The sequence below is a fragment of the Emiliania huxleyi genome (assembly GCF_000372725.1).
Source record: "Emiliania huxleyi CCMP1516 unplaced genomic scaffold EMIHUscaffold_349, whole genome shotgun sequence".
Lineage (NCBI taxonomy): Eukaryota > Haptophyta > Isochrysidales > Noelaerhabdaceae > Emiliania > Emiliania huxleyi.
In genome coordinates, this window is record NW_005199370.1 from 83,174 (window position 1) to 94,473 (window position 11,300).

At 66.8% G+C, this 11,300-nt stretch overlaps 2 protein-coding genes across 2 annotated transcripts; one reads left to right on the forward strand and one right to left on the reverse strand.

Annotated features, from left to right (window-relative positions):
- Window positions 1-1,512: 1,512 nt before the first annotated feature.
- Window positions 1,513-3,465, reverse strand: EMIHUDRAFT_52587 (hypothetical protein; the record flags this gene model as incomplete). Its single annotated transcript, XM_005773016.1, has 6 exons — window positions 1,513-1,605; window positions 1,914-1,976; window positions 2,049-2,105; window positions 2,384-2,578; window positions 2,791-2,832; window positions 2,902-3,465. Coding segments are annotated over 6 exons (1,014 nt in total), but the record flags the coding sequence as incomplete, so codon positions are not given.
- Window positions 3,466-4,266: 801 nt separating this feature from the next.
- On the forward strand, window positions 4,267-10,413 carry EMIHUDRAFT_558044 (glycosyltransferase, family 47; the record flags this gene model as incomplete). The annotated part of the gene is made up of 6 exons (XM_005773026.1): window positions 4,267-4,989; window positions 5,090-5,448; window positions 5,522-5,981; window positions 6,222-6,656; window positions 8,982-9,236; window positions 9,331-10,413. The coding sequence occupies exons 1-6, from the start codon at window positions 4,393-4,395 to the stop codon at window positions 10,411-10,413; spliced, it is 3,189 nt and encodes a 1,062-aa protein (XP_005773083.1). The 5' UTR covers window positions 4,267-4,392.
- Window positions 10,414-11,300: the final 887 nt, after the last annotated feature.

Below are 11,300 nucleotides of genomic sequence, written 5' to 3' on the forward strand. Positions count from 1 at the left end.
GAGGCGCCCCTCCCGCGCGCCTCTGCCGCCTCTGCCGCCTCCCTCGCCTGGCGCTTGGGAGAGCCCCTCGAGACCCCCCCCCCACCACCACCACCACTTTCTTCCCACCCTCTGTTGCGCCGTCGGCCCTCGTTCATGTGGGCACGTGCCCTAGTCCCCCCCCCGTACCGCGTGTGTGTATCTTCTTGTCTTGTTGTGGTGCCCGCGTAGTGGATGGGCCTACACCCTCCTGTCTTCCGACATGTGTCGCTGTCTCCGCATGATTCTGCCCGACGCGTCGGTGTCTTCGCAGAGATCTACGCTGCCCCACTACCCACTTTTCGTAGGACGATTGCCGCGGCTCTCGCAAGAAGGCGGCTGTGGCTCCACTCCGCTGGTCCTTTCGGCCGTCACGCCTCGTACCAGGCCCAGCCAGCATACGGTTCTGTGATCACCGTCAACCCGGTCCCTGTCCCGCCCGTGGCTGCCATTTTAGAATAAACGGAAAAACGAAATCCGCGGAGGCAGCGCGGTCCGCGCCCCGGACCATCAGGCATCAGCATCACCGAGACGCTGAGTCCTGAGACAGACACAGCTAACAGGACAGTCGACCACGAGGACACACTCAAGGGCGAAGGGGCGGGGTAAATGGTAACAACCCGCCATCGGCTGGCTCACCTCTTCTTCTTTTGCTTGCGCCGCGCCTGCTGGTCAATCATGCGCTGCAGCTCCGGCTCGGCGGACGCATCCTCCGCCTCTCCCTCGGCTGACCGCTTGCCCTTGCCGCCGCCCTTGCCCTTGCCGCGGCTGTCGCCGGCGCGCATCTCCATGGCGGCGTGGCGCTGCGCCTCGGACACTCGCTCGAGGAGCAGCAGCACCTGAGGCGAGGTCGGGAGAGGTGAGCCGCTGCACGTCGCTGAGACAGGAGCCCCGCGGCATTCGAGAGTGCAAGGCCCGCTGCGTGAAGGAGAGCGGTGTGTGGCCGTGATGGTGTGGTGGCGGCGGCGGCGGTGTTGCCTGGGGGCAGTGGACTGTGTGTGTTTGTGTCTGTGTCCGTGTCCGCGCCTGGTCATGCAGCGCCTTGTCTCGGGCCAGCTCGGTCCCATCTTCCATTTCCAATTCTCCTCTCGGCTCCTCTCGGCTCCTCTCGGCTCCTCTCGGCTCCTCTCGGCTCCTCTCGCCTACCCTCGGGTGCTCTCTCGGGTACTCTCGGGTGCTCTCGGCTCTTCTCGGCGGAGTCCGCGCCTCGTCCTGCGGCGCGTCAAACTCTCCCAGCCTCTGGCCAATCATCTGCTCGATGCGCTGGTAGAGCTCGACGTCGTACTGCGTGACGATGGTGATGGCGCGGCCGGCGCGCCTAATCTCGGGTCATCTCGGGTCATCTCGGGTCATCTCCACCGTTGAGGGTGAGTAGCGCATCTTGGATGATCTCGGGGAGATCTCGGCGCGATCTCGGCGCGATCTCGGGGAGATCTCGGCGCGATCTCGGGGAGATCTCGGGGAGATCTCGGCGCGATCTCGGGGAGATCTCGGGGAGATCTCGGCGCGATCTCGCCCTGCGCGCGCGGTGCGGCCCACGCGGTGGATGTAGTCCTTGGAGTTTGCGGGCAGGTCGTAGTTGAGGACCTAGTTGACCGTCACTACATGTGTCCCGCCCCCTCTTGTCTAGGAAGTGTCTACGAAGTGTCTATAGGAAGACGGTGTCCCGCCTCCTCTCAGAGCTGCGGACCAGGTCGACCGACGGGATGCCGAGGAGGTGTCTAGGAGGTGTCGAGGAGGGTGTCGAGGAGGTGTCCAGGAGGTGTCTTGGAGGGTGTCTGGGAGGTGTCTTGGGAGGGTGTCTGGGAGGTGTCTTGGGAGGGTGTCGAGGAGGTGTCTAGGAGGGTGTCTAGGAGGTGTCGAGAGGGTGTCTAGGAGGGTGTCTAGCTGCGGACCAGGTCGACCGACGGGATGTCGAGTCCGCGCGCGGCGACGTCAGTCGCGATGAGGATAGAGCGCTCTCCCGCCTGGGGGGGGAGAGAGAGGGGCGCTGTGTCATGGAGAGGCGGCCGAGGCGGCGAGGCTGACACCGAGCGCCCGCCCGCCTTGAACTTGTTGAGAGCGGCGAGCCGCTTGGGCTGCGGCAGCTGCGGCCGGGCGGGCGGGGGCGGGGCGTCACAGCAACGTGTTGGCTCTATGCGGCGTGAACTCGCTCGTGCACAGCTTGAGGCGGCACAAGCTAGCCTCCTTCCTCGCAAGAAGCGTCTCGGAGGTCTCGCAGGTGTCTCGGAGGTGTCTCGCAAGTGTCTCGCAGGTGTCTCGGAGGTGTCTCGCAGGTGTCTCGGAAGTGTCTCGGAGGTGTCTAGGAGGTGTCTCGGAGGTGTCTCGGAGGTGTCTCGTCCCGCGCCTGGCCGTGCAGCGGCACGGCGCCGAAGCCAAGCGCGCGCAGGGCGAGGGCGAGGCGCTGCGCGTTGGCGCAGGTGGACACGAACACGATCGCCGTGTTGCCCGCCAGCTCGTTCAGGACGAAGGCGAGGTAGACGTCCTTGAGCTTTGACGGCACGAAGAGGTACTGCTGGAGCAGCGTGCGCACCGTCTTGTACTTTGACGAAACCTCCACCTGAGGACACGGAGGGGTGGGGAGAGATGGGGGGGGGTGACGACATCTCTACCTGAGGACACAGAGACTGCGGCTGTAGCGCGGTAGGAGTAGCGCCGTGTGCGCGTGTCGCCTCGGGCGCCGGTTCGGAGGGCGGGGACCAGCCTTCTGCATAGGCCTCGAGATCTGGGGCGATCTGGGGGGGTGTGGGGAGGTAGGGATCTGCCTCCCACCTTGACCGGGTTCGTCAGCGAGGCGCGCTGCAGCTTCTTGACCTGTTCACAGCTAGAGGTATGAAGAGACGCCGTTCACACCCTTCGGGTTCGTCAGCGCTGCGGCTTGACCTTTGAGGTCATCGTCGCGGAGAAGAGGAGGGTGTTCCGCTCGCGCGGGATGGCGTGGACGATCGTGTCCAGCTCCTTCTCAAAGTCCATCGCCAGAAGCTTGTCCGCCTCGTCCAGCACCAGGTACCGCACACCCTTCACCGAGAAGCCGCGCGTGTTTTGCAGGTGGTCGACCAGCCGGCCGGGCGTGCCGACGACGAGGTGCGGCCGCTTGGCGAGCAGGATCGCCTGCTGCACCATGTCGACCCCGCCCACCACCACCGCAACCTTGACGCCGATCATCGAGCCGAGCGCCTCGAGCTGCTCTCCGATCTGCAGCGCCAGCTCACGCGTCGGCGAGATGATGAGGCCAAAGAGCGGCTGGGGCGCGTCGAGCAGCCGGTTGAGCACGGGCAGGCCAAAGGCGGCCGTCTTCCCCGAACCCGTCTCCGCGAGGCCAATGACGTCGCGGCCGGCGAGCGCCCACGGGATCGCCTCGCACTGGATGGCGGTCGGCGCCTTGAAGTTCATCTTTTGGCAAGCGTCGCAGAGCGGGTCCGCCAGGCCGAGCTCCTTGAAGGTCTTGGGGGCCGCCGCGGCAATTTGGCTGCCAGATTCGCCCTCGCTGTCGGACATGAACTCTCCTGACAAACGACTGGGCACGCAGTCGGTAGGGTTCGACTATTTTCGGAGTGTGGTATGGTGTGCGAGCGAGCGAGGGAGGGAGCGAGCGCAGCCCATCACGAGCGTGCGTCTCTGTTCGTTAAAATGAACTCTGGGGTACGGGACGCGGCACAAACGGGGCGCAAACGCCGGGCTACAAACACGGGGAGGCAAAAGAAAGAAACAAAACAGCCAACAAGGGAGGGATGAGAGGACGGCACGCCGCCACATGCGGGTAATTTTTTTCTTTGCCCCTTCCAAACGACGCCCTCCTCCGCCTCCGCCTCCGCCTCCGCCTCCACTCCCGCCTCCCCCTCCTCCTGCCACGGCCACGGCGTCCACAGCCCCTCCCTCGACGAGTGCCGCTGCACCGCGGGCTGGACTGGCCGCTGGTGCGAAGTCCGTGCGCCGCGGCCGTGCAACGTGGCCCGCTCGCGAAGCCTGTGCGCTGGCAACTGCGACGAGGACCGCGGCCACTGTTACTGCGCCGGGCTGGGCTCGGCGTTCCAGCGCCCGCTTCCTGATCGCTGCACACCTTCAGTCCACACGCGATCGCGGCTGCCCGACGGCCGACCGGCGCTGCCGGTGCGGCGGCTGGATGGCGCGTGGACCGGGTTCGACGAGCCGGGCGGCGACCGCTGGCGCCGCGAGTGGGCCAAGCCGTGGCCGCTCGTGTACGACTCGCGGCCGGGCGACCCGCCCCTCCCCGCCGAGGCGCGCGCCGGCCGCTGGGCTCCCTTCCTCTCGGACGGCGTGCGCGGGTACTGCTCGGCGGAGCTCAACGCGACCTCCGTCTTCGAGGCGGCGGCGGGCGCGAAGCGAGGCGGCGGGCGGCGGCGGCGGAAGTGGATGCTCACGTCGGCCGACGCGGCGGGCGGGCCCGCCCTGCGCTGCGACGAGGGCGCTCACGGCCCCGCGTGCCCCGAGGGCCGGCGCGGCCCGTTTTGCGAGGTGCCAAAGCCTGCCTTCTGCCTGCGCGACTGCCGCGGCCGAGGGCGCTGCGACGCTGGCTTCTGCTGGTGTGAGCCAGGGTGGTTTGGTATCGACTGCTCCCTCTCGCTGCAGCCGCCGTCGCTGCACGAGCAGCCGCACGAGCAGCAGCAGCCGCCGCCGCCGCCGCCGCCGCCGCCGCCGCCGCTTCCGCTTCGCTCCGAGGCTGCGTCGTCGGCGAGGCCGCTGCCTCGTCTGGCGCCGCTGCGGCAGGAAGAGCAGGGCATGCCGTCTGCGGCGGCGGGGTCGCCGCTGCGGGTCTACGTGTACGAGATGCCGTCCGAGTTCACGACGGCGCTGCTGCAGTACCGGGGGGTTCACTCCGCGCCGCACCGCGAGACCAACGTCTACGGCGCCTCGCAGCTGGTGCAGGGCTCCCTCTATGCGATGGAGACTGCGCTGCACGAGTGGCTGCTCGACTCGCGGCTCCGCACGGCCGACACAGCGCAGGCGCACCTCCCTCCACCTCCCCGCACCTCCCCATACCTCCCCACACCTCCCCACACCTCCCCACACCTCCTCTCCCCACACCTCCCCACACCAAGCGCAGGCGCACCTCTTCTTCGTCCCTGTGTATGTCTCCTCCCTCTACCTCTGGCCAATACACGGAGCATCGACGGCGCCGCTCTACGGAGGGCGCCGCCACCGCGGAGCCACCCGCGTCCAGCAGGCGACGCTGATGCTGCGCGCCGCCGCGGAGTACGTGCGGAGCGCGCTGCCGTTTTGGAACGCGAGCGGCGGCGCGGACCACGTCTGGATGCTGCTGCATGACGAGGCTGAGGTGCGGACATGTCGCGGACATGTCGTGGACATGTCCCTGCAGGTCTGGATGCTGCTGCATGACGAGGCGCCGTGCTTCGCTCCTCGCGAGCTGCGCCCCTCGCTCCTCCTCACCCACTACGGCTACGACGCGCGGCGGGGCCGTCTCTCGTGGAAGCAGCCGGACGACCGTCCTCACGTTGATCCTCATGCGCCAATCATCGATCAGGCGGCCTCTCTCGTGGAGCAGCTACGCCGACGACGACTGGCTGCGCTCGCCCGCCTTCTACGAGGAGCACGTCGGCCCGCTCGCCGGCCCGCGGGAGGGAAAACGGGAGGGCCGGCCAGCCGGCGGGCGGCCGAGAGGCGGCGCCGCGTGCTTCGAGCGCGGCAAAGACTTGGTGCTGCCTCCGTGGAAGCCGCCCTCCTTCTGGCGCGCGCCGCTCTCCGACCTTGGTCTCGCCGCGCCGGGCCGGCGCCGCGGCACCTACCTCTTCTTTGCGGGCGAGCTGGGCGCCAAGCGGCTGCCCGGGTACTCGCACGACTTGCGCCAGCGGGCGGAGGCGCTGTTCTGCGACCCGCGCGAGCCGCGGCCGCGGCGCGACTGCCTCGAGCACGCGGCCGGCTGCCGGTCCGACCTCGCCCCAAACTGCTCGCTCTGGCGGCCGGGCGTGCGGGTCGTGCCGCACGTGCGCAGAGGCGGGCACCGCGCTCTCCGACTCCATCCCCGCGCCCCTGCTCACGCAAGCATCGGGTCACACACAGGGCTGCACACGCAGGCGGGTACGGCGCCGCGCTCTCCGACTCGACCTACTGCCTCGCCCTGCCGGGCGATGGCTGGTCGTCGCGTGTGCTGGACGCGGTGGCGCACGCCGCGCGTCCGCGCCGTGGTGTGAGCAGCGTCTCTTCACACCTCTAGCTGTGAACAGGTGGTGCACGGCTGCGTGCCCGTCATAGTGCAGGACGAGAGCGCCATGTTCTTCGAGGGCGCCTTCTCGCTCGCCGGCGCGCCCGAGCTCGAGTACTCCTCCTTCTCCCTCCGGCTGCCAGAGGCGGAGCTGCCCCGCGTGCTGGAGGCGCTCGACGCCGTCGCCGCGCCGCGGCTGCGCGCGATGCAAGCGGCGGCGCTGCGCGTGCGCGACTACTTTGTGTACAAGGACGTCTACGCGCCGTACCGCTACGAGCGCAAGGCGCTGCTCGCCACCGGCCGGCCGCGCCAAGACGGCTTCCTCCTGCTCGCCCTCGCGCTCGAGGCGCGCGCGCGGCAGCTCGGCAAGCTGCCGCCGCAGACGGAGGAGGGGAGGCGGCGCAACCGCGCGCTGCTCGAGCTTGATGGCGGCGCTTTAGGCGAGTGGCAGTCGCCGGTGCGGGAATACTGAGGGGAAGAGAGTTCGCCGGCCGAGCCTCCACCGGCTCCGGAAAAGGTCTCGAGTGATTCTGAGATCAGGTCAGTTCTTTTCTCCCCGTTGCAGGCGTAGCTCCGCTCTCCTCGCAGCGTATTTTGGCCCCTCCAGTTTATCGAGCTCTCCTCGTGTAAGAGCAAAAGGACCATTCTCTTCGACGAGATCGAGAGAGAGAGAGAAGGTACCTAGCACACCAACCTACGAGGTGTGGAGGGGGTGCGAGCGTTGACCAGGGGGTTGTGCGCCGGGCCCTCCTGCTCGGCTCCAGCCGGTACGCGGTAGACAAGTCTTGTCATCAACAGAACAGATGGATCTGACCTCGGGGCCGATGTGACCAAGCGCTGGTAGCGTGATTTTGACCTCACAGACCCATGCGCCATGGTCTCTCACACGTCACAGTGTGCCGGCAGTCGCCGAGCAGTGTCGCTCACACAAGCCGCAGCACAAGTGACTGAGGGCCAGTGAGGGCGAGCCCATCGCTGTCACAGCTGTGGCAGCCGCACAGTAGGCTGTGTCAACTGTGCAGCGTGTGTGAGCAGCAGAGGAGCTGCTCTCCAGGCTTCTGTTGCAAAGAGCTGCATGCCACCGAAGGGGCGCTGTCGAGGTTCGCCGAGCGCGGCGCAGGTTGGAGGACACCGTCACCGACGAGCGCGTCGGAGTTTTCACTCCGGACAAAGACGGCGACACGCACACGAGCCGCGGCCGTGTCGCCCCGTCATAGCGGCACACCCTTTACCGTAGCTCCTACCTACCTCCTATCGGCCCTCTCAATTTGCCGCCGTGGCGTAGCTCGAGAAGAAAAGACTTGGCCTGATATAAAAGACTTGAACGCAGAATCGACCTATGCGGGGCTAAAAAAAGAAACAATGCCGTGTGTTCATTCATCGTGAGGATCGAAAGCATGCCAGAAGGACTGAGGGACTGGGAGAGAGGCGGTCCTAGAGGCGATTGCTTACTATAGATCGAAGCTAGAGGCGGTGGTCTTCATGTGGGTGCCAGCACACGTGGGAATAGCAGCCTGCAACACATACGCCGACGCGGTGGCGACAGCATACCTCGGAAATAACGACACGGAGGACGCCTCAAAAGTGGTGCGGTACGCGGTACGAACTAGACCATGCATGTACACGGCGAGAAGGGAGGCGGCAGAGGACACAGAGAAGAGGGAGATAGTGGACCGACGGACGTACGGGCACATGTGTCAGAGCGCGCACGAGTGGGTGTGCGGACAATTTCGAAAGACGGGGAGGCCGGGATCGCACACGGCAGGGGTGGCGGGACGGCTGTGGAGCGAAGTGGCCGCGCTTGGAGGCGCTAATTGCTCGGCCGCGCGGGGCGGTTGACTCGCCCGCTGGGAGGGTGGTGCACGGGGTTTGCGGCGGGGTCCCCATCGTCCCCGGGGAGGGCGGCCATCAGGCCGCCGCGACTGTCGGCGTGGCCGCCCTCCCTTTCTCGGTCTTTTGGCAAGATTGGTGAAGTTGGTGAAGCATGGGTGCTGCCCTTGGCCGCGAAGTGCCCCTCGAGGGGGGCAGCTGGCACTCCGCGGTTCGGTCGTCGTGGTGATGCTCCTCCATCGCTGTTGAAGCGATGGTCCAATGCGTCGTGCAGTCAGTCAAGGTCGTACGTAGTAACGTCAATGCCCTCCCCTTCGGGATTCCCCTTGACGGCGTTCGATCTCGCCACATAATGAAGCCGAACCACAACCCGCGCCGCGTGCGCTGCATGGCGTGTGACGGCTGCCGGCTGCTCTCGGACTGTGGCGAGTGCAGAGAGTGCCAGGACAAGCTCCGCTTTGGCGGGACTGGAAAGCGCAAAAAGCTCTGCCGCGCGAGAATCTGCGGGCGACTCTACCCCGACCGTGAGGAGGAAAGGGAAGAAACGGCAGGCGCTTACAAGCGGCCGTTTGCTCTCATCTCTAGCCAACCGCCGCTGTTTGCCTCGCATGCCGCACCGGGAGCTCTGATGCACCAGAGCTCCTCGGTACCGGCGCTTCTCCCTGCCGAAGCGCTGACGCCTTCAAGTGGTGGGCTCATGCCTGGCCCCTTGCCGCTAACCGGTTCGCTCGCGTCGCTCCTCCCCGTCCGGCCGGCGGGGCCTGCTGCGTGGCCCGCGCGGGGGGGGCAGGCCTTTCCCGCCGCCGCCCCCAGCTTTGCTAGCAGTTCGGCCCGCGCTCTGCCCTTTCCTGCCCTGCATGGCCAGTTCGCTGCAGGGGCACATGTCTCGCCGCTGCCGCTGCCGCCGCAGCACCGACCGCCCCCCCAGCCGTCTCCGCAACCGACTCCGCAGCCGACTCCGCAGCCGCCGCCGCAGCCGCCGCCGCAGCCGCTGAGGCCGCAGCCGCAGCATCCGCCGCCGCTCGCACCTCTGCCGGCCGCGGCACCAGGCCTGATGGTCACCGCCGCCAATGCTGACAAGTCCATGAGATGGATCGTCGCGCCCGCCGCGCTGGCGGTGCTGGAGCAAGTCTTCTCCATGGAGCGCTTCCCGACGCGCCAGCTCCGCGCCAGCCTCGCCGCCGATCTCGCCGTCAACCCGCGGCAGGTGTAATTGCGTGTGTGTGTATATGCCGCCCCCCCCCCCCCTCCCCCTCCCCGCCCGCGCCCCTCACACCCCCCCACACCCCAAACTCGCGAAGGTCCAAGTGTGGTTCCAAAACCGCCGCCAAAAGCTGAAGAAGGAGGAGTCCCGCGCGGCCGTAGCGATGTCCTTGCCGCCGGCAACCTTGGGTGTTGTGGGGGAGCGGGAGGGCGGGCCGTGGCAGTTTGTGCAGCGCGCCTCGCCCTCGGCCCCGATGCTTTCGGCCGTGCCCGATGCCAGCTCCACCACGCTCGCAGCGGGGCCACAGCAGGCGGCGATTACTGCTCTCATCGAACGCGCCCGCACCATCGGCGCACGCCTCACCGCGCCGAGTCTGAACTCCTCCCCGCTGCCGATGGCGATGGCGATGCCCCCGAAGACACTGGCGGTGCCGATGGCGATGGCGCCGCAGCCGCGGGCTCGCAACCTCGCTCCAGAGGCGGATGGGGGGGACACAGGCCTGCTGATGCTCCTGGCCGCCGCCGGCATGCACTCCGCGCCGCCATCACCGCCTCAAGACTGCGGCGGCAGGAGCAGCGTAGTAGTTGAGGCGATGCCTCTTGCTCTCGCTGCTGTGGCTGAGAAGCCCATGGCGGCCATCTCGGGTGGCTTGCTCTTTGGCGCGGTCGGCGCCGCCGGAGTGGCTTTGTCCTCGCTGCAAAGCGAGACATTGCCGATCCTTCCCATCTTCTTTGGCTGTGTGTGCCTTTGCTTGGCCGCCTTCTCCGTGTCCAACGCCTTGCTCGCCGGAGACAAGTTTGTGCGCGCATGGGCGCTCGTTATCCCGCTTCACCCACTTCTGCTGTCGGCGCCCTTGTCGCTCGCCCACCCGGACTTGCTCCGAGCTATCTTGCTCGGCGATCGCTTGCCCGGGATTCCCGGGACCGTCTTAGTCGTGGCAATCGGGGCGGTGACGGCCACCATGCCGCGACCGTTTCGCTGGAAATGCGCCGTGATAGGCGGTTTCCTTCTGACGACGGCCAGCAATTTCGTTGTGGTCACGTACCTACTCGACGAGCGGCTCTCCTACCTATGCACCTGGATTCTCAGCGCCCACCCCCCGGCTGTTGCCAGCTTCGCCGTCGCTCTCCTTGGGCAGTACATCATGGTGCGTTCTGCCCCCAAGCCACCCTTCGCGTGATTCGTTGCGGCAGGAGAGAACCCGGCGGGGAGACTCTTGCTTCATCCATGGGCGCGTCTCGAGGGGCGCGTGTCGTTCGATGTAGTACCCCATGTCGCGTTTCACACTACATGTGGACGCCGTTCGCGGTCGCCAGTGAGCAGTGTCTCGCCAGCATGCAGCAAAATAAACGGTGTGCCAACACTCCAGGGTGAAAAATCCATTCTGAAATTAAATGTGATAAAAAACCTTATGCCCTTACTTACAATTACCTCGCCCGCCTATGAGCGATCTCGGATCTCTTGTTTGAATCATCGCCGCGGGGTCCGGGGACACACGGCCCCGCCGCGGGACACAGCGCTCTCACCGCCTGTCTCTCGCGACTCTCGTGGTCTTGCGCCGCTTGCGCTTCCCAGCAACTCAGGCGATCACGCACACGAATCACGATCAATCACGGACACTCCAAAACTCACTCGCAAGCGCCCCCCCCCCCCCCCAACCCCAACAAGGGCCTGTGCTCGGTAGGCTCGAGGAGCTCCACACAGCGGCAACAACACTCAAGCCGTAGACGGGCTGCGGACTTGACCGCGCCCCACCCACTAGTGCAGCCATGCGCGCCTTCTCTCCCGGTCCTCCCTCACCGCCCCTCGCTCACTCGCACGCGCGCCTCTCCCGCCTCTCTCCCGCCCCGCGTCACCGCGGACCACAGCGAAGCACAGCTGGCGGAGCCTCAGCACACCACCGATGTCTCATTCATGGATCTCCCTCAGCCCCTCTCTGTTACCCATCAATCCGGCCCATGATCGTTGCACCGCATCTCAGTTCCCTCTCATCACTCTTGTCCCGATGGCACACTGACACGCAACGAGTGTGGCTGAGCCATGTTCAAACTCCGCACTTTAATTCGA